Here is a 21,130-nt window from a genome sequence, read left to right on the forward strand (position 1 = left end):
AATTCAAATAATCGTGAATTTTAAAACCAAACACTACATGCATAATTTATATATATTTTTACCCTTAATTCATTAAGTACATGATTGTTACCATCAGCGAGCTTAAACGAGTATTGTAATTTTTATTTATGTCATAAATTTGCAAATAATTTAATGAGAAATACGGTAAAGATCATTCAGAAAGATTTTTCTGTTTTTTAATATTTATTTTACCTCACCGTCGCAGAACGGACAGGATTTGGGCGACTGAGCTCACCCTACGAGTTCTCCAGTTCTGAGGCAAAATCTATCCAATAAATTAATAATTACCATCTACTCTGATTTGGAGCGGTTCTATCTCTGTTCACCTAGTTCTTCCTTTTTCCTTTCGTTATCGCCCGGGTGATTATATTGTTGCCCAGATTCCGAACACATATATAAGGATTTCATCTTGAAGCTTGGGTTTGTTAACTGCCTGCTAAGTTGCTTCGCCAAAAGTGGGTTTTCGAGTTGCGGTGCAGATTTTGTTATTCTAGGGTTCATGGCTTCGTTGTTCAAGGTAGATTGCATACTATAAGCTTATTTATTTATAACGAAGATCTTTTCCTGCAGTTCATGCCTAATATTTCTTTGCTTAGTCAATTCCTTCTCCGCTCCAATGGGTTTATTGGGTGTATAAAGAAATGTATTAATAAGTTCTACGGGCATGTTTGAGGGTTTATATGAACTGGATTAAGGAAAAGTTTTGTTTCGATCGATTTATTTGATGCAAGGCTCATTTTGGTACCAAATGTTGCTCTTTCTTTTTGGGGGTCGGGAGTAAGCCCTTCCCTTCCCTTCCCTTACAAGTGCTTCGGATTATGTAAGATATGTTATGATGTTAGCACCTGTTTAATTAATTAAACCTAGTCCCCCGGTCCTTTTGAAATTTACCTTGACCATTGCAATTTTGTACTTCACTTTTGTTCTATAGCTTTTGATCGATGTTATAGTTTTGTGATCATTGTGGCAAAGGGTTTTCTGATTCCCAATGTTACAATCGGATTGTCTTAACATTAATTGTTTGGAAAGCGTCAAAAGCTCTGATTACCTTGATAAGGAAATCTATTGGAAGGGACAGCGTTGCATATATCTTCTTAGATAATAGACAATGTTTCTAAGATTCTATTGATGACAAGCTTTGTGCTTCCAACTTCATCATTTGTAGGACCCGACAAAGCTATCTGTATATCGGGATAGAAGATTTCAGGGAACCCAAGATGAATTTGAAATTGCACTTCAGACTTCAATCACCGTTTATGTGGGAAATATGTCCTTTTATACAACAGAAGAGCAAGTATATGAGCTTTTTTCTCGAGCTGGAGAAATTAAGAAGATAATCATGGGTTTGGATAAGAATACGAAAACACCCTGTGGCTTTTGTTTTGTCCTGTAAGACTTCTTAATTCTTCCTAACCAGTAGAATATATTGATGTACTTTTTATCAGCATTAAATCACGCAATCATATTCTACCACTGGAATTATTTACTAAACTTATTTATTTATGTCTTGATGCTCAACCTGTCTGCTGTTGATAGGCCCCCTGTACGAGGGGAGGAAGTCAACTTCCCGAGCGTGTTACTGACACTGTGACTTTATGATGATTCTTCTTTAGGTTCTGTGAGTTCTATCAGTGGTCCACTAATGCAGCCTACTGCTTTCTTCTACTTATTGATCTCGCTTCATATGCTTCCATACATTTTTTGCTCCCCTTGAATGTCACCTGTTTGGTGCAAGTCATTCTGAATATTTGAACGCAGTTGGGGTGGAATGATCAATATTAGATCTATTTGATTCCAAATTGTAAAGTATGGGTGCATTTTAACCTTGAGATTGTTAGCTCATGTCATGTCTTTCATACTCATACTTGCAAGAAACTGTTTACATGTATCTACCTATAAGTCTTTCCAATTATGTGGCAAATAATTTTAAATTGTTGCTTATTTTATCTTGACCCCATCAGATACTATTCTCGGGAAGATGCAGAGGATGCTGTGAAATATATGAGTGGAACAATTCTTGATGATCGTCCTATCCGTGTGGATTTTGATTGGGGGTTTCAGGATGGCAGGCAATGGGGTCGTGGTCGAAGTGGTGGTCAGGTACTGTTCCTGACCTATGTTACTTTCATGACCTGGAGTCTACCATCACTTCCTGTTTATTTTCTTTTGCCATTTTTTTTCACAGGTGCGTGATGAATATCGAACAGACTACGATCCTGATATCCTTTTTTTCTTCTAATACTATTACTATGTAGATTGGAAACCCCAGTTCCAAATGCTCTGAGAAAAATTCCTTTTTTATCCCTTGGGTACCATTTATTAACTCAATCTTCGTTTTCAGTCCTCTCTCTCTATATATGGTACAACAAATCTATTATTGATTTCTATTACTCATTCTTTTGCACAAAATCCGAGCAAATATTACAGAACACAAAGCCAAGCTTCATAAACTTAAGTTTATTAAAACTGTTAGCATCTCCTAAAAGGATCAATAACTGTATTAGTGAGAATGGCTAACTTGTATCAATTGTATGGCATCATCAAACTGTTCTGAAACAAATGAACATTTCATCATTCCAAAATGAACAGAATTAGTCTTTTTAGTCGTGTAACACTGATGACCCTACTGGATTTCTTGTGTGTGCTTTATCATTCCTCAAATGGCATGCAACATGTCTCTAATTTTTGTTAAATGTTAAATTTAATATCATAGCTCATTCATATGTAAATACTTTCTAAAAATGTTGTTTTTTGATACCTCGTGTCCTTTAAATATCACATTTCCTGTTAGTTTCCTTAATTAATCAAACGCAGAGGTGGCTATGGAAAGTTGGTCCAGAAAGAGTTAGAAGCACAGAGGCAGCTTGTGGATTATGGTACCGGTTCACTGGGCTCTGTGCCGCCAGTGATACCTCAGTGTAAGTTGCTGTGAGAAATGCTATGCATACATCTCATTAATAAAATTATTGATTTGATTTGTCTTTTTTATACTCTTCTTTTTCTCCTGCAGATGGAAAACACGGTGGAGGCCATGGACATGGGCATCGGCATGGTAGAGGTATTAAATCTGTACAGCATTTTAAATCATCCGTTGACCATTTATTTGCATGATGGTGGGCTTTTAGGTATCTGACTACATTATTGTTGTTCCAAAATGCAGATTACCATCGTAAGCGCTACCGAGATGATGATCACCATGCCCATGAAAGCTCTAAGAGAACGTCAGATTATGAATCTAGGAGGAACCCTGATCATGAATCCAGACCGGTAAGTTTTGAACTATGCCTTCTCTTAATTATCCGTATTTCACTAGGGTACTTAAGGGCATGTTTGGGAGTGTTTCTATTTTCTAAAATGACTCATATCATTGACAAACATTACTATTTTAAAGTGATTTTGGTCCTTGACAATGTTATACGAGTAATTTTAAAAATATCAAAGATGATTTTGGTTATGCCAAACTTGTCTTAAATGTTTGACAAGAAGTGTCAAATACTTACCTGCCATGTTTCCTTTATAACAAATTATTCCACCATGTCATCTCTTACCTGCCTTTTGCTTTCACACGTGGGAGCAACCAGCAAAACCATTATAATGTAGTCTGCTTCTCTGTGATTTTACCTGTTTATGTTGCCGCGTTTCGGTATTTAACAGTTCATGCTGTAACAGGAGAAGAATCCGAGGTTTCGGGAGAGTGGCGATTCTGATGAAGAAGATGACGATGACCGAAAGCAGCGGCGCTAACCCGATTGTCATTGCCATATTTTAATGTGAGGAACCATTTAAATTGGCCAGCATAAGTGATATAGGGGACAAGTTCATTACTTCCGCATGTCAAAACTAACGAGTTATTCTTCTCTGTGTCATGAGATACGTTGTGCTTAGTTTAACGAAGGAATGACTTCAATTGCCGTCTTTACTGTTTATTATACGGAATCAAGTAGGCATTTTGTCACACTATCTTCCAAAAAGATGAATAATACGACTCTCAACATAAAGTACTATTGGCAAGTGTTTTTTTGAGCGCATTTGCGACACCAAAGGTGGTTCAAATGGCAGCTTTTTGACATATGAAAAGGTGAAATTTATTGAGTGATTATCTGTGGTTTTATCTGTGGCTGGCTGGTTATGGCTAATTCAATATTGATTTAAGAAATCTTGATTGAACGAAATCATATGCAGTCAAGAAACATGAAAGGCATCACAGACTTATGATGGTGGCCAAATCTCTGAACACAATAAGCCATGGGAAACTTAGTAAATGTTGTACAGTTAGTTGAAAACACTGCTCTTAAGAGCTATTTCCATGCAAGTTAATGGCTTGATTGCACAGAATTGCTCCAAAATTAGACTGAAATCTGTAGAAAATCACAATGGTGCTATTCCTTTACAGCTGATGTAGAGGGAACACTAGAATACAAACAAGTTCCCACTTGTCGACTGACTCGACTCTACTCTTGGAGACCTTATTTAGACACTAGAGTACCTGGTGAGTTGTGAGTGAAGTAGCAAGAGCAAGCAAACACCACAAACTTAGAATGGTAATTAAGAAGCCCTTGGAATGGTATAAAGTACACACATATCCCCTTCATAGGCGACAGAGTTGTAATAATCAGACCATAGCAGAAATGAGTAATGCCCCTTACACAACACATCTAATATATATATATAAATATGTGAAGAACAGGAGATGGTCTGAAAACACTCAATTGAGGGGAACAAAATAAAACATAAGATTAAAAGGTGAAAATTTTGTGGAGGGCCCAGTTCAGAGATGGATATGTTGGATGTGTGCTGTGTTCTGTACACTGAACTGCTTGCGAGGTTAGTGAATAGTTTCATGTATACAGTTTAAGTGGGAGATATGGATCTTTCAACTAACCAAGGCACCAGCCAAAAAGAAAGCTTGTCTTCTTCAGTTTGTCTTCAATTTAAGCAAACAAAAAAATAAAAATAGTTGGGTTTTTAAAGTTTTTTTTTTTTTTCTAATTTGTTCTTTAAAATTTTTCGAATACGAAGATGATGGCGTTAAGAGTTCAAACGTAAAATTTTAATTTTTGGTCTCGTTCTCTCATTTCAATCTTTGTCACTTTTTTATTTTGTTTATTTTAGTATTGTACTCTCAAAACACATCTATTTTATTCTATTTACTTTTAATTACTTTTTCATTTTTTTTAAAATCCAACATAAATTTTACAAGCAATGAAAATTGTTATCAATTCAAACGTTGGATCTTAGGGTACTTCCATGCGGTGGTGGGCGCCACGCCGGACCATCTTGTGGCTGCGTAATATCGTCCATTTTATTTTTAATTTTGAAATTTAAAAAAGGAAGCAAGCCATGGGGTGGGAATTGAAATAATAAAAGGGAACAGGGGTGGAAGTGCAAAAAATGAAATTATGGAAAGGAAAGTTATGGTAGGGGTGGGGACGAAGGGAGGTGGGGAGCAATCTGAGTTTTTTGTGTGAGTTGCTGAAAGATACAAAACACTCACAAGTGGGCTCTGTCTCTTCTCTCTCCTTAATGCATGTCCATTTTAAAAAAATTAAAAAAAAAAAAAAAACACTTCTACTTCTACTTCTCTTTCTTTTCCTTTTTTTTTTTTTTTCCTCTTCTTCTTCTTTAATTTAATTTAATGTTTCTGTTTCTAAAAAATTCATTCATGAACTCAACCCCAGGACCAGGATTCTTGCCTTTACTCACACTAGTTTAAATCATATGCTACTTCATGTGTCTACCATAAAGTTTTCAACACTGCATGCACATATATAATCAATCTATTATTATATTTCTCTAGAAAAGAAAAATAAGCTTACAGATAACATTTTTTAATTGTGGAGTAACAATACAAGTAGCTTTTTAGTTTTCCTCTTCCAATATTGGATGACATTCTTTGTTTATATTTTGTCTGCACATCTATTTGTTTGGTTTTCTCTTCCCAAAAAAATGTACACTTCAACGACTATCAGCTTAAAGACATTTTCATTTTATTTTGAGTATTTAAAAACAATTAAAAAATTTGAGCTTATATTTTCTCATGCAAGAGCAAACGTTATAGAAATCTGACCAGGGTTATTGAAAAGAGTGTTTCTTAATGTACCATGATAAAGAAATTTGAACTCATTTAGCAAATATGTAAATGTTAAGTTGAAGGAGTATTTCTGACGAATATAGGTCAACAGTAAAGATGTATAACTTTTTTGTTTAAGATTATTGTCGATTTAAATCATTATCCCACCTTTGTTGTACTTTTTTTTATATATAGATCGATTCGTGCTGAGAGTGCAAGGGCTATATGAAAAGCCTCTAATAGATGAGAGCCACTGTAAAAGGGCAATGGAAATGGAGAAGAAGATGGTCCAAAAATTCTACTGATGAATTGCAAACAACATACCAATTTGGACTGGTATAAAAAAACGGTAAGCGCTCTAATGTTCTTTTGTCCTTTTTACTTGGCATAACATATCTTTTCTTAGTTACTCTTTTTAGAATTCAATGCAACGAAAAGTTTAATTTTATTACTTGTATTGCTTTTTTTCCCAACTTTTTTTCACTCTAGTTAAAGGTGTTACTCATGTATAGAAACTTAAATGGTTAATGATTTCTTTAACTCATAACTTTTTTTCATCAGAGATAGATATTTTTACTAGTTGAATTATAGTTATATTGACAAATTAAATCACAATTTCTTTTAAGTTCAATATATTGAACCATCCATCTTAGTAATATCTAGCTAGTATCTTATCTATTATGGATCGATAAGATAACCTAGGAAGTAAATAGGGTTGTAGATTCAATTTTCTAAACCAAAGCTCAAACCAAATATAGTAACAAACTAAACTTTTTATGCCAAAATAATTAATACACGATTTATAGCAATCAAAGTATCATAAATTTAATTTATGCAGTAAATTTAATTTTCGTCCATCGGATGCGCACGAATAGCATCAAAGCTCAAATAAATTTGCAACACCAAATTATTTCCTTCCACAAATCTGAGCCGCTGATTCTTCCACTCTTAATCCCAATCGTCCAAAAGTCTGAGATCATCAAAACAAAAATAAAACTGGCACACATACCGATTCGGTAAACACCAAAAATTAATAAAAACACGACACAACACACACTTGATATATGAGAGAATAAGTTATTCGAAAAAGGTGTATGATTATTATTTTTTTTGTTTATAATTATTATTACACGGGGGAGCCAAAAAAGAAGAAGAAAAAAAGGGGTGTTCCGTGGCTCATTATGTTAATACAACCACCAAAATAAAAGCTCAGAAGAAGAAGAGAGATCAAGTGGCATTATAGATCATGATCCTGATCTAATAACGAAATGTCGTCAAATTAATTGATGGAAGCTGGAGCTGTCCGGGCAGCAGGCGGCGGATGAAACAGTGAAACACACGTCCAACATATCCATCTCACCGGGGCCGTTTTAATTATGGTAAAATGATTAATATTAAGGTAATGAAGCGCAGGAGGAGGAAGAAGGTGGTATTTTAGGAATGCCTTGTCTGTGCAATTCCACCTTGACGCTGTCCAAAGAGGGAGGCTTGAGACCAAGAGGAAGTGGCAGCCATGGCTTCGCTAAAACATCTCCGATAGCTGAGTCTATGCTCTCTTTGGACTGCCATATATTACACATATTTAATTCTCAATTATTTCAAACCCTAATCTTAATCTATGTATTTACTATTTTGTGTAGTGCGTAACAGGAAAATTATACACACATATCATATCTTACAGGATAAGAGTCGAGGGGAGGGTGGGACTGGGCAACGCTGCTGCTGCTGCTGCTGGGGTCTACTTTGTACATCGGATGAGGCGGTGGGATAACCGAGAACGCTGCCCCACCAAATCTCCCCACCTACACACAAATACATTATTAATAATATTTTCAACCCTTTTTACTTCACCCATCCAAATTTCTTCACTTTTTTCTAATGGATCATTTCATTAACGTGTACAAGAGATATATATCAGAAAAAAAGAGAAATTATAGCAATATAAGATTGGATTTGAAAAACCATGACGAAGCATCAAAATTTCTACAACTTCTTGACTTTAAATCAAAATACCTGCTCAAAATTTCCCTTCCCACCCATTTGATAATTTTGTTAGTAACCAAGAAAAGTATCTTATTCCGTTTTCTCTCTTATTTGTCGAAACTTTAACAATGACTCACGAAGTGTAAAATTTTAACGATGGCTCACGAAATGTAGGGGTTGAAATACTCCACCTAAACTTTACTTACATAAATTAATTGAATTATTATTTTCGTCATGCCCGAGATGGTCATTTGACACATATAGGTGTTGCAGAAGAACTAATATAAATTATGTGATAATCTGAATAATGACAATATCTTATACTGCCACGGCACGAGGGAAGTGATAACCCTAAAGATATGCTACATCAATGGTTGTTAGGATGGTAAGGAGGGTAAACAAATCCGAGATAATCCATAATATATAGATAAAGAGAGGTATTTTGGATGAAATAAAAAACAAATATGTGATGAATCTAAATAAAATTTTTAGAAAATGTGAAAGGCATCGTATAAAGTCTTGCCAAGGCCGGACGGCCCATGCCATATGGTCAGTAGCATCGTAAATTTTGTTGGATGTAAAGACACTGAGAAAAGGGTCAAATTAAAGGAGTACTTAGTTAACTGAAGTGCTGAAAGTGAAAAATAAATTAAAATTACCGTGGTTGCCATTGGCTGTGGGAAGCAAGGCGTTCCTGGGGTTAACGCATTTGGAACCTACACACAGAACCAAAAAACCAAACAAAAAAAACAAGGTTTATTCTTTATTGTACAACTCGTGAGAGTGAAGGAAAAAAAACAGTGACAAAATGAGGGTTTTGTTAACTACCCGTTGGTGGTGGTGCCAGAAGGACGGGTCAGGGGGCGGAGGAGGAGCGGCGGCGGCGTGTGGCCATGACGACGGTGAATGGGGGAGATGCTTTGGCCACACGTGCATTAAAGACTGATCCACTGTTGGATGAGGATGACCCCATACATGTAAAGGTCTGAAATGGGGAGGATGATGCATGGCCGTCATGGGAGGAAACCCCATGGCGGCTACCGCTGCTCCACCCCACGGGCTGATCTCTCTCTTTCCGCCCCCACCTCCTCCGTACATCTGCCGCCTCTGGCTCCAGCTCGCCGCTTCCGCCTCCCGTGCCAGCAAATGTTTTCGATGCGACCTGTACTTCTGTCAAAAGCATTCCGAAATCATAAGTCGACCAGATAAATCCTGCTCTTATAATTTTGAATTTGAAGTGAGTAGTAAGTACTTGAAGATGGCTAGCAACATTATGGCGAGTGAGACACTCAATTCCCATGAGCTCCAATATTCTAGAGGGCACAGCCTTATCCACTCCCAATTGCTCAACCGCTTGCACAAATCGCCGGTGCAGCTCCGGAGTCCAATCCACCTGCACTTCACACACACAAACCTCTAACTATTATATTTGTGTTGCCCTAATTAAACCTGATATTGATCATAATCATTAATTACCTTAACTTTTCTCTTGCCATGACAGTTCTTGGACTTGTTGGTTTTATCACCATCTAATTTCACTAAGGGGTTGCCTATAATTGTGGGCGTGGCCGGCTCCTCTCTCTTGCTACTCACGATCTCTTGATCATGTGGAGCACAAGATCTCGAGGCGGAGTCTTTGTGTTCCTCATCTTCCTCGTCTTTGTTACTACTCTTTGAATTGTGGTCGAATTTTTCTAAAGATGTGGATGCGGATGCAGATGCGTTGAGCTCCGATTCCTCGCCCGCGCTAACGGAGAACTCGGCGAGGATTTCAGGGTCCATCTCCAAATCAGGCAACACATCTCCGTCGTTGATTCCAACAAAAAGATCATCGAAGTTGATGCTGTCCAGCAAATTGGTGTCGTCGTCAAAGTCGGGAAAGTCGTCAGCCCCAATCGAAAAGCTCGCCACTTCTCCTTGTTTTTCATCTTTGCTGGCGCTCCTCACTGCAAGCATTACAAATTCTCAACCCTAAAGATTGAACCCAAGAGAAGAGAATGCCCTAAAGTTTCAAACTTTGCATAAAAATACAACTGGGTATCGATGGGGAGGGGGAATTTGCTTCAGTTTCGGGTGAATTGGAAGGCAGTGAAGCAAACCTTTTTTTTTTGGTGGGTGGGTTTTATTTATTTATTCGGAGGAAAGAAGAGGGCATAGAAAAGAGAGCATTTTGGATCTCGGCCACATCTTTGAGTTTTTAGACCTCTAGCAACGTTCAGAGATTTTGTTTTGTTTCGGGACTGCTACTACTACAACAATTTCCTTTTTCTTTTTTCCTTACAAAACTTTTGCTTGTGGATGGCCTTTTTTTGAAGAAGAAAAAAAAAAGGAGAAAAAGAAAATTGAAGCGAGTGCTTGCTTGCTCGTGAACTAAATAATTGTTCTAGCCAAAAAGCTTTGAATGGGAAGAGAGAGGAGAGAGAGGATGTCAGAGAGAGGATTGGAAGGGGAAGTTGATTGACATAGAATCATGTAATGTATATATCTGTTGTACAGTGAAACAAGAAAGCGATGTTATCATGTGGGCAAACCCCAATTGAACAAATTGACCTTTCTATCTCTATTTCATTTATTTCTTTTTCTGGATAACAAATATCAAATTACATCTTTCTTAGACCTACAACACTACATCAGTGTTTATATTACATAGTCCTCATAACTGCAATTTTCTTACATATAAAAACTTCCCATATATTGCTAATCAATAAATGCATACATAACAAGTTGTGGAAGGTTCACCATAATCTCACAGAAAGTAAATCAAATATCAAATTAAATTAATTTCACCATCTTATTAAAAAAAGAAAAGAACTGATCAGAGGAAAAGACAACAATTGAATGGGTTTCGAAAGAAATAAACTTATTTGGAAGAGGCATGAAATGGGGTTGGTAATAATACAATTAAAAGGAAAGTGAAAAAGCCTAAAGAGAAGAAGGGAAAAGGCAGCAGTGAAGAAATAAGAAAAGGAATCTTTTTTAATTTGGTGAAGGATGAAGTATGAAGGCAACAACACAAAATGAAGAAAGTAAATATGACTGAAACTTTTGGGAATCGAGCAGTTAATGTCACTATCTGCTGCCAGCAATGTCTTTTCCTCTAATGGAAGCTTTTGCGTCCTCCTCTGTCCATCAACCATCTTTCGTTAGAAAAAAGCTAATAATTTTTTTTACCCCATCGGTCTCATCACAGAGAGTAAAAACAACGTTAATTTATGCTAAATTAAACAGGTTTCTTTTTGTATACTGTTGAAGCCTGAAGGAGAAGGACATTATCATTCCTGATCAGTTCAGAATGGTGCCAAGGCCAGCAGAGTTTGTCACGTGATTCAGTCAAAATTTGGGTATGTTTTTTGGCGTACTTTTTCAAGGAAAAATATTACTCTTCACATTCACATTTGTTGGATTTATTGGGTTTGTAAGATGAATTAAATAAAATCTTACCGAATGAGATGATCATGGATATATAATGAAGTCTTTTTGGTGAAATAAAAATAAAGTTGTTAGGAATATGTTCGAAACAAATAATATCATACTACTGTGAACATATTATATCTTATTTATATGTTTACGGTTTTTTTTTTCCATCATCCATGCGAAAAAAATAAAAAAAACCCTTAAATACATTTTTAGTTCCATTGTTTGGTTGGGAGTAACATTCAGAAGTTAAAGACTTTGGGGAAAACTTTGGGATGATAAGTTTTATTAACCATGAAAACTTATCATAAACTAAAAATAAAAATTTGGTATAAGATATTTATGGATTTGATACTGTAACAATGATATAGTTCAACGGTTTAATTGTAATATTTAAGCATTTAAATATAACAATTCATAAATTTAGAGGGTGATTCAACAAATTAAGAGTTTGAGGTGCAACCTTCCACGGTAGTTTTTGAAACTTTTCCTATAATATTTTTGGTAAAAGAATACTCATCCAAGAAACTCTTACTTTTGGTTTTTAAAATGTTGTAAATTAGGCACACCCAGCACAAACAAATCCAATTAAAAAATAAATTATATAGAAATGTCTAAATTGGTGCGCGAATTTATTATTATTATTGTTTTTTGTCATATTCACAAATTAGACATTAATTAAAAAAAATTTATTTTTTATTTTCGGAGCTTTTACAACATTTGGGTAGAAATTTCAAACTCGAAGGATATATTTTAACTAATTGAATTGAATTAAGTTTCTTCAGTACAACAAAAAAAAAAAAGTTTAAGTTAGATCTATTTTCGTACATTTTTCTGTTAAAACAATAATACCCAATTCACAGGCTACCTGCTGAGTTAATTAATGAATTTATCAATTTGCAAAGATAAGGCCATCTTAAATTCTTCATTTGACTGGACAAAATTCAGATCACTCTTATCTATTAGCAAAACCAATTAAATAATTAATAGTATGACAATTGTTTATAAGTCGAATCAAAATGATTGAAATGACTTGTATGAGTTTTTTATGGGACTTTGATTTACCGTATAATTAATGAATTCTTAGTCTTTCCATCTGAGCTTGGAAACACCTTACATATTTAATTTAATAGCGTTACATTTTATTAGTTCAACTATGGAAAATTTGAGTCTTCATTTTGATTGATGACTTATATTTTAATTTATTAAACTATATTAACAACTATGCTTGGTGGGGTTATTATGTTTCTATTTTTTAGATTTATGTGAAAGTTGAAATATTATTTTAATGGATAACACAATCAATGTGGTTGGTAAAATATGTAGATGATAAAATTTTAAAAATGAATTATGATATATTTTTTGAAGTTTTTTTTTCCTTCATTTATTCATTGGTTAAATTAGACCATTACTTTTAACTAAACCAACTTACATAGTTTTGTTTGTACATGTGAGGGTGGATTCAAACTCAACATATTTTAGTTGGAGATAAGTGTCCTAAATTGTTAGACTATACTTAGATTGACGAATTAATCTTTATTTATTTTTATTGCATATAAAAGAAATCAAATTTGGTAATTATAGTATTAATTTATTGCATATAAATAATTCAAACTTTTTAACATATTCTTAAGATTTCATTGCCGATAACCATGTACAGAGAAAAACTTTAATACCTGTCTAAAAAAATAAGAAAAAAGAACTTTACTATATACCCAATTATTTTGAGCAAAGGACCTTTAATCACTATATTATTTCGAATATCGATTATTTGAATACTTTTTAGGGACGTAGATTTCTTTTTCTTTTTTTTTTCTTTAGTAAAAACATCGAATACTTTAAAATTATTTACCTTTATAGTAGAGGCTGTGACTTGAGATTTTCAGAATTATTAAATGATTAAAAATAAATAATAAACAAAAGTTAAAGGATTAAAGTAAAATTTTCTAAAAAATTTCCAATCTTAAAAGCGAAAAATAGATTGTGTATGTTTATTCCAACAACTTTCAATTTTGACGATTGTATAACTTATACCATGATACTTATCGACCGTATCATTCTCATTCCTTAAAAACTCATAATTTTTTTTACTCTAAAATTAAAAAAAAAAAATATATATATATATATATGATCAAAGAGGGAATCTTTTGTTGATGGTATGACAAAAAAAAAAAAAAAAGAAGTTGTACAAAACATGCGCCACACATCCAAGTAAAGACAACATAGAAAAATCTTGCCCAAACAGCTCCATAAAGCAAAGTGGATACTTGTATTGGACTTTCTTCACCCGTTACTTTGTCTCACTTCACAGCACACACACAAAAGAGTAATTTACAGTCCTTAAATTTCATAATAACCCAAAGAACAGAAATATATAACAAATTAAAACATTCATAAACCATACTATATAACATATTACTTGCTCATATACTTTGATTATTTTGTGTGTATAAAGCTAAACAAAATGCATGGATAGACCCAAATTATGAGAAAGCAGAAGGGCATTCAGAAGATGAAAGTAACACAAGTTTTGATGACAGATTATTTAATTTGTTTAGTACAATGCTAAAAAGGACATAGATATATATATATCTTTATTAATGGTCCGCCGAGGCAGACCATGGAATTGGACATATACATGTTGTTAAGAATGGGTCCTCAAAGCTTGCAATAATTGCTGTTGAACTTGTTGGTGATTAATATTATATATAATATATGTTGTAAATATGGCTTTGGCTTTCTTTTTCGCCATTTGAGGTCCCCTCCCCTACAACGACTTCAAATTAATAATCCAAAATTTCACCTTTCACCCTCTCCCTCATCCAATACACTCTCCAATAATTTTCATTCAAATTTCCAAGATTATTCACATTTAATTAGATTAAACTTTTTTTTTTGTGAATTATTACTATCAACTTATCAACTTAATAATTATACTTGATTATTTTATTTAATGTTACAAAATTGTCATTGTCTCTCACCTTCCCCCTAATGCATTTTGATGACTTTGGCGAAGCGCTATTTTGGAGTTTGAAAACCAAACATTAAGCACAACTAGTCAAGATCTACTAGAATCTTCTTTTAAATTGCTGGAAAAGGAGACACAAGAAAATTTTTCCTTGATATTAGAAAAATAAAGTAACGGGTCATACTAATATATACTACCATATTTACTTGATATTATATTATTTTTTTCCTTCTTTTCTGTAATATGCAGATCTAAAGTCAAAGTGTTCTCGTTAAGTAATTCAAAAATTCCATAAGTGTTGTATTAACTATATGTTAAAATATTAGTTTGGTACCTCTATGTTCAATTTTTGTTCATTTTGGTCCTTGGATTTTCAAAATGTTCGCTTTGGTCTCAGTATTTTCAACTTTGGTACATTTCAATATATTTCTTAAAATGCATAATAGGTATAAAATTTGTGTTAAAATTTTATAAAAAATGACTAAAATGTATTATTCTTTTTAATGATTTTTCAAATGAAAGTATTATCAATATTCGCCTTCAAGATGATGACCTTTTTGGATTCAAAAATCTTGGGTCGGATACCCGTTTGAGTTTGGAGCTCTGATACTATATCACGATTTCCATCTCAAAACAAAACATTTGTTAGATCCCGACCCTTGTCTTTTCAATATGGTATCATTAACAGGTATATCGTTAAAAATTAAATACATATTCAAAGTTTTTAAGGCAATGTTAGGACACTATTATCTAAATTTATTTGTTTTAGTGGAAATTGAAAGATTGGAGCAAGGTAAAAAATAAAGGTGAGGTCTTTCCTCAAATTTATTATTAGTATATGTCTTTACCAATGTTAAAAAAATTATTTAAGAAAACATATTGTATTGATGAATATGGGCATATGGAGGAAATGATATTTTATAAGAATAAAGCCAAATAAAGCATTACATGTAAATAAATGAGTGGAGAAGAGATTTTTGTCTTTGACAGAAACAACTTTTCGAAGGGTTTTGTGGTGGGAAGTTATTTGTTTGAATATACACACGCTTGTCAGAAATCCATATATCTATGCATAAAAATCAATATATATCTGTGACTCTCAGTATATATTTTCACAACTGAAATATATTTGCACATTATGAGAAAATAAAAACGATTTCAGAAAAAAAAAAAAAAAAAAAGAGGCTAGTTTTATTCCTTTGCAAAATAAATAAATAAAATAAAATAAAAGCTAGTTTTATGCTTTTCATTTGTCATTTCAAATTTCTCTTTCTTTTTTTAATACAACAACTTTCTTTTTTTAATACAACTTAAGGAGAAGAAATTCGTACTACTTTTAACCGGATATAAATACTTTAACCATTCGAGAAATTTGAACTAACTATTTTATCTCTTCTAACTTTTTAAATAAAAAAAATCAATTATATATAAATTACTAATCTTTTTTTATAGATCGAAAAATATTGGTTTAAACAATATGATAGTGCTTAATTTTATGAATTATTATATATTTGGTCTTAAACTTTTGGATATTCACACTTGGATGCTTCAACTTTTTTTATTTTAATACTTTTTCAAATTTAGTCTTTGGCAGAGATGCATGTTCAGTCCTATCGTAATTAATATAATAATGTACAGATTAATTTAGTAGGGACTAAACTAAAATTCAAGAATTAAATAATAATGTAAATATGACATGCATATGGATATGGATGGAGTTATGTCAAATTCAACACAATATTCAAGTTGTTTGACAGAAATAAAATTTTAAAAGTTAAAAAGGATTGAAATAAATAATTTGTAAGAATTTAAGAAAAAAAAATAAAACGTTTAGAAATTTAAGAACTAAAATAAAAAATCATAAAATTATTTAAGGACTAATACTACATTTAAACAAACTCTTTTTTCCCTAAAATATTAGTTAGGACTTAGGATTTAAACAAAATTTTAAGTTATCATACCAAAAAAAGTGACTAAAACACATCATAAATCTTAATTAATTATAATACACAAAAACATTGAAAATAAAATATTTGGGAAGTGTTGTTTTAATGAAAATTCAGTGGAAACACAATCACTATTTTTTTAAAACCATTTATCACCCAAATATATATATATATATATATATATATATATGTATATATATATATATATACTGGACAAAATTATCACCCAAATAAAGTCTAAAAGAAACGAAAATAAAATATAATAATGTGAAAATAGGTGTCGATTATTTCGTGATGAGCATAGAGAAAATTATGGGATGCAATGCAATGTTTCATTTTCACTGCCAGCTGTCGAGAGCTTGGAGAGGTCAAATTTGGAATTAGAAGGAGTGGGCTTTCGGTTCACTCCATTCCAGCAGCTGTTTTGGACCACAGCCCACCCAAGCCCAAGCCCATTACTCGAACCAAAATCGACACATTGACCCTTCCCATGGCTTGGCCCCTAAACAAACATTACCGCTTTTTCCGTATCAGCATTTTATGGAATAACCTTTTAGAATTACATTTTAAAGTTAGACATCAAAATATCTTAGGAACAATAGAAATTTATCATGCCGAAGTTCCAATAACCTTTTAGAATTATTTTCTAAAGTTAGAAATCAAAATATCTTAGGGACAATAGTGGGAATGTATTTCAACCTACAAATATTCTCTTAAATTTGTTGGTAAATTTTCTAGTTTCTCTTGATATGCATTTTTTATTTCACTAATTTCTACCCTTATACACTCTTTCACCCATCTCTTCAACATTAATTATATATGTCATTGTAGATATAAATTTAGTATAATTCGTAATATTTGACAGAAAATTAGTAAGATCATCCTACATTGAATTTTATTCCAAATATGGTTGAGAATCAAGATCTGTACTAACAAAGAAATAGAAGTTGAGATTTCAGTGAATTTGGTTGGTAATCTGAAATAGAAATTCAATGAATATTCATATCTGACAGTAGATTTGAAAATTAAATCTAAAAAACTGGTTCAAAATCATTCATAGTTACGAATTTTAATAGATAGTTTAATTTAAAATATTATTAATTAATTTGTTAACATAGATGTTATAAATTTTGTAAAGTCATTATTTTACAAAATTTATAATATATTATTTTTATATGTATTAGCTTTAACAAAAATTAAATGAGTTTATAACATGAAATACTATATTTATCAAAGTTTTTATGTTTTCTATATAATTCTGCATTTTAAATTTTATATTCAAAATCTGTTAACAGTGAAAACAGGAAAACACAAATAGAAACGAAATAGAATTCGAATGACATATTTAGGCTTAACAAAGATATTAAGACATATTTAATTTCTTCTTCTTTTTTTTTTCTTTTTAAGAAATTGAATTATCATCAAACAAGTTTTATCTCTTACTTCTTAAGCCAGGTTAGGTTTTTATAATATAGTACTACAATAGAAAGGTAGAAATTCAAAATTTCAATCATTTGAATCGTTTTTTCAGGGACAATCATTTGGTTCATTGAGCAATATTCAAATTAAAACTTTTCAAATAAACTGGAACTTCTATTTTTAATTTTAAAATAGAAACAGGGGACAAGAAGAAAAAAGGTTCCAAAAAAATATTTGTATTTTCCTAACCAGTGAAACCGCATTAGAAAGGAAGAAAGCCGCCAATATTTGTAGAGTTTCGGAATTAATATGTTGACGGGTTTATAAAAACTCGAACCGGGTGAAGGCTCACCGAATTCCTAAAAGGGCGGGTTTGAAATTGAACCGCCGTGGAATCTGAGAGCCGACGCGATTGGCTTAGATGGATCAGATCAACGCTCCAAAATCAAAGAAAAGTCAGCGCGGAATCTTCAACAGGCTGGCACGAAGCTTCAAAATTGCCCAATTTCCCGAGAATACCCCTGGACCTTTCACCCTCTCCAAGGGTAGCAAAGGGAATTCACCCAGCAAAGTTGGTGGTGGTGGGCGGCGGTTGCGACCGCGTCCCCTCGCCGTGGGGAAAATATAAATACAGGTGCCCGTATCGTATCCTTAATTCACTTCCAAATTCCAATTTCCAAGTTCCATCTGAAACAGAGAAAAAGAAAGCGAGAGAGATGGGAGATTGCAGGCCATTGGGGTTCCTGCTGGGGCTGCCATTTGCGTTGGTTGCACTAGTTTTATCAGTGGTTGGGGCAGTGATATGGATCATCGGGTGAGTTCTGTTTTCACTCTGTTCTGTGTTCCGTATCTGTTATGATTAAAAATTTTGAAATTGAGAAGTAATGGGGGGTTGGGGTTGGGGTTTTATTGCAGATCTGTGCTGAGTTGCCTGTGCCCGTGCTGCATCTGCTGCGCCGGCCTAGCAAATATGGCGGTGGGTCTCGTCAAGCTTCCGGTCAAGGTGCTCCGATGGTTCACCCACCAAATACCCTGTTGATGTTTTCTCCATCCATCTCTTTTTTTTTCTTTCTCTTACTATCATCACATCCATTTTTTGTTTCGTAGTTGTATATTACGTGTATTTCAGAAATTTATAGATCAGATTTATAATAATGGTATTCTTTTTTATCATTGATTCTTTAATGTTTGGTTTTGTTGACCCAAATCTGTTTGCAAGGGGGATCCTGGACATATGGACTGGTTTTAGATGAAACCCACTTTGTCAAACTGACCCAATTAATGGTTGTAGTTATGAATTATAACAGTGAGTTTAAGGGCGAAAGTTTGTTTTCATTTCAACATTGTTTGATTATTTTGGAGACTAGTATTGAAGAAAATTCCATCCAAATAAAAAGTTTGTGCAAGATATGTACTTGCCAAACAGTAGAAAATTTTACTGTCAAAGAGGAAAAAGAACACACTTCTTATTACTGATTACCTCGCTAAAAAAAAAGGTAATTTGAGAGAGAGCATACACTAAATAATTGAACAGAAACAAATTAAAAAGAATAACCAAAAATCATACTCCAATAAATTCATCTTACCTCACAGGCTGATTTGTAAAAGCCAAATTTGTTGACAATGACAAGTGTTGTAGTTTTTTTGGAACTTTCCACTGATGTCTTAAACCATACCATTCTAGACTCCCAAAAAATTAACACCGCCATTGCATCGTTATCTTCACAACACATACTCATACACCCAACCCAATTTGGTCTGAAAAAGCTGCAAACACATCCAAAAAGCTTTCACTTTTGCTCTCGAAGAAGAAAGCAGGGCAGAAGGAGAAGGAGAGCGCAAAGGGAACAAATGGGCGTCGACTACTACCGGATTTTGCAGGTCGATAAGAATGCTACTGATGAAGATTTGAAGAAGGCGTATCGAAAACTTGCCATGAAATGGCATCCTGATAAGAACCCTGTGAACAAGAGAGAAGCTGAAGCTAAATTTAAGCAAATTTCTGAAGCTTATGAGGTATTTATTAGCTTCCTCTTTTCGATTTCAATCTGATATGGCTTCCTCTTTCTGTTTCTCGTTCCGCTCAGTTGGGATTTTTCAAGCAAATGAAACTCCTCTGTTTTCCTCTGTTTTTTGAATTGATTGGCACCTTGTTTCTATTTGGGAAATTTTTGTAGGTTCTTAGCGATCCCCAGAAAAGGGCAATCTATGATCGGTACGGTGAAGACGGGCTGAAGGGTCAGGTGCCACCGCCGGATGCCGGATGGCCGGGCGGCGCTTCCTTCTTCTCCACCGGAGATGGACCAACCACGTTTCGGTTCAATCCCAGAAACGCAAACGATATTTTCTCTGAATTCTTTGGGTTTTCGAGCCCGTTCGGCGGCATGGGTGGAAGAGGACAAAGGTTCTCATCAGGTATTTTCGGTGATGGTATTTTTGCATCCTTCGGTGACGGCGGTGGCGACGGCGGAGGCGGTTCCATGGCCCCCCGACATGCTTCTCGTAAAGCCCCTCCAATTGAGAGACACTTACTGTGTAGCCTTGAAGAGTTGTACAATGGAACCACCAAAAAAATGAAAATTTCAAGAGAAATCACTGATATTCGTGGGTAGGCAAACGCATAAAAAACCTACAATTTCTTTTGTGTTTGTTTTTACTCTTTCAAGATCTAACCTTTCATTTTTCTTAACCTAATCAGGAAAACGATGAAAACAGAGGAGATTTTGACAATCAACATAAAACCCGGGTGGAAGAAAGGAACAAAGATCACTTTCCCAGAAAAAGGGAACGAGGAGCCTGATGTTATACCATCAGATCTCGTCTTCGTCATCGATGAGAAGCCTCACAGCTTATTCACTCGCGATGGAAACGATTTAATCGTCACCCAGAAGATATCTCTGGTCGAGGCCTTGACAGGGTGCTCTGTTCATCTCACAACCTTGGATGGCAGACATCTCAATTTCCCAATCACTAATGTCATCACTCCAAATTACGAAGAAGTGATTCCAGCTGAAGGAATGCCGCTCCAAAAAGACCCCACAAAGAAAGGGAATTTGAGAATTCATTTCGTCATCAAGTTTCCCACTAGACTCACCGCCGAGCAGAAGGTCGGCATTAGGAAGCTCTTGGGTCCAGCATGAATTGTATCTTTTGTTTGGATAGCGTTGTTTCTTTTTATAAAGCGAGTGATTTGATTGAATGAATGTGTCAATTTTGAGGTTATATTCTTCGATTGAATTCATTAAATAAGCAAAAACTCAAGAATGTAGAATACAAAAGTTTGATTGCAACATGAATTTAGTATAAAAG

General features: G+C 34.0%; 4 protein-coding genes across 4 annotated transcripts; 3 read left to right on the forward strand and 1 right to left on the reverse strand.

Moving 5' to 3' along the window:
• Positions 1-225: 225 nt before the first annotated feature.
• On the forward strand, positions 226-3,947 carry CBP20 (CAP-binding protein 20). The gene is made up of 8 exons (XM_022284941.2): positions 226-538; positions 1,187-1,410; positions 1,983-2,121; positions 2,207-2,240; positions 2,832-2,939; positions 3,032-3,079; positions 3,182-3,288; positions 3,691-3,947. Exons 1-8 carry the CDS (start codon positions 521-523, stop codon positions 3,763-3,765), a joined length of 753 nt encoding a protein of 250 aa, XP_022140633.1. The 5' UTR covers positions 226-520; the 3' UTR covers positions 3,766-3,947.
• Positions 3,948-7,168: 3,221 nt separating this feature from the next.
• On the reverse strand, positions 7,169-10,508 carry LOC111011055 (transcription activator GLK2). Its single transcript, XM_088121243.1, has 6 exons — positions 9,551-10,508; positions 9,327-9,467; positions 8,903-9,244; positions 8,734-8,790; positions 7,771-7,893; positions 7,169-7,653 (listed from the first exon to the last, which is right to left on the reverse strand). Exons 1-6 carry the CDS (start codon positions 10,028-10,030, stop codon positions 7,486-7,488), a joined length of 1,311 nt encoding a protein of 436 aa, XP_087977369.1. The 5' UTR covers positions 10,031-10,508; the 3' UTR covers positions 7,169-7,485.
• Positions 10,509-18,466: 7,958 nt separating this feature from the next.
• Positions 18,467-18,994, forward strand: LOC111011246 (taximin). The gene is made up of 2 exons (XM_022284945.2): positions 18,467-18,635; positions 18,737-18,994. Exons 1-2 carry the CDS (start codon positions 18,538-18,540, stop codon positions 18,858-18,860), a joined length of 222 nt encoding a protein of 73 aa, XP_022140637.1. The 5' UTR covers positions 18,467-18,537; the 3' UTR covers positions 18,861-18,994.
• A 149-nt stretch (positions 18,995-19,143) lies between these two features.
• On the forward strand, positions 19,144-21,043 carry LOC111011244 (uncharacterized). The gene is made up of 3 exons (XM_022284943.2): positions 19,144-19,837; positions 19,999-20,429; positions 20,520-21,043. Exons 1-3 carry the CDS (start codon positions 19,445-19,447, stop codon positions 20,959-20,961), a joined length of 1,266 nt encoding a protein of 421 aa, XP_022140635.1. The 5' UTR covers positions 19,144-19,444; the 3' UTR covers positions 20,962-21,043.
• The last annotated feature ends 87 nt before the right edge of the window (positions 21,044-21,130 follow it).

This window comes from Momordica charantia (genome assembly GCF_013281855.1).
Source record: "Momordica charantia cultivar OHB3-1 chromosome 2 unlocalized genomic scaffold, Mcharantia_2.0 BLBB01000002.1, whole genome shotgun sequence".
NCBI lineage: Eukaryota > Viridiplantae > Streptophyta > Magnoliopsida > Cucurbitales > Cucurbitaceae > Momordica > Momordica charantia.

Excerpts from the sequence above, each read along its gene's own strand:
- LOC111011246 (XM_022284945.2), top strand. The coding sequence starts at position 18,538 with ATGGGAGATTGCAGGCCATTGGGGTTCCTGCTGGGGCTGCCATTTGCG. Across the intron at positions 18,636-18,736 it reads GCAGTGATATGGATCATCGG|ATCTGTGCTGAGTTGCCTGT; the intron begins GTGAGTTCTGTT and ends GTTTTATTGCAG.
- CBP20 (XM_022284941.2), top strand. Across the intron at positions 1,411-1,982 it reads TGTGGCTTTTGTTTTGTCCT|ATACTATTCTCGGGAAGATG; the intron begins GTAAGACTTCTT and ends TGACCCCATCAG. Across the intron at positions 3,080-3,181 it reads TGGGCATCGGCATGGTAGAG|ATTACCATCGTAAGCGCTAC; the intron begins GTATTAAATCTG and ends TCCAAAATGCAG.
- LOC111011055 (XM_088121243.1), bottom strand. The coding sequence starts at position 10,030 with ATGCTTGCAGTGAGGAGCGCCAGCAAAGATGAAAAACAAGGAGAAGTG. Across the intron at positions 8,791-8,902 it reads TCTGGCACCACCACCAACGG|GTTCCAAATGCGTTAACCCC; the intron begins GTAGTTAACAAA and ends TTCTGTGTGTAG. Across the intron at positions 7,894-8,733 it reads CACAGCCAATGGCAACCACG|GTGGGGAGATTTGGTGGGGC; the intron begins GTAATTTTAATT and ends ATTTGTGTGTAG.
- LOC111011244 (XM_022284943.2), top strand. The coding sequence starts at position 19,445 with ATGACAAGTGTTGTAGTTTTTTTGGAACTTTCCACTGATGTCTTAAAC. Across the intron at positions 19,838-19,998 it reads AAATTTCTGAAGCTTATGAG|GTTCTTAGCGATCCCCAGAA; the intron begins GTATTTATTAGC and ends AAATTTTTGTAG. Across the intron at positions 20,430-20,519 it reads GAAATCACTGATATTCGTGG|GAAAACGATGAAAACAGAGG; the intron begins GTAGGCAAACGC and ends TAACCTAATCAG.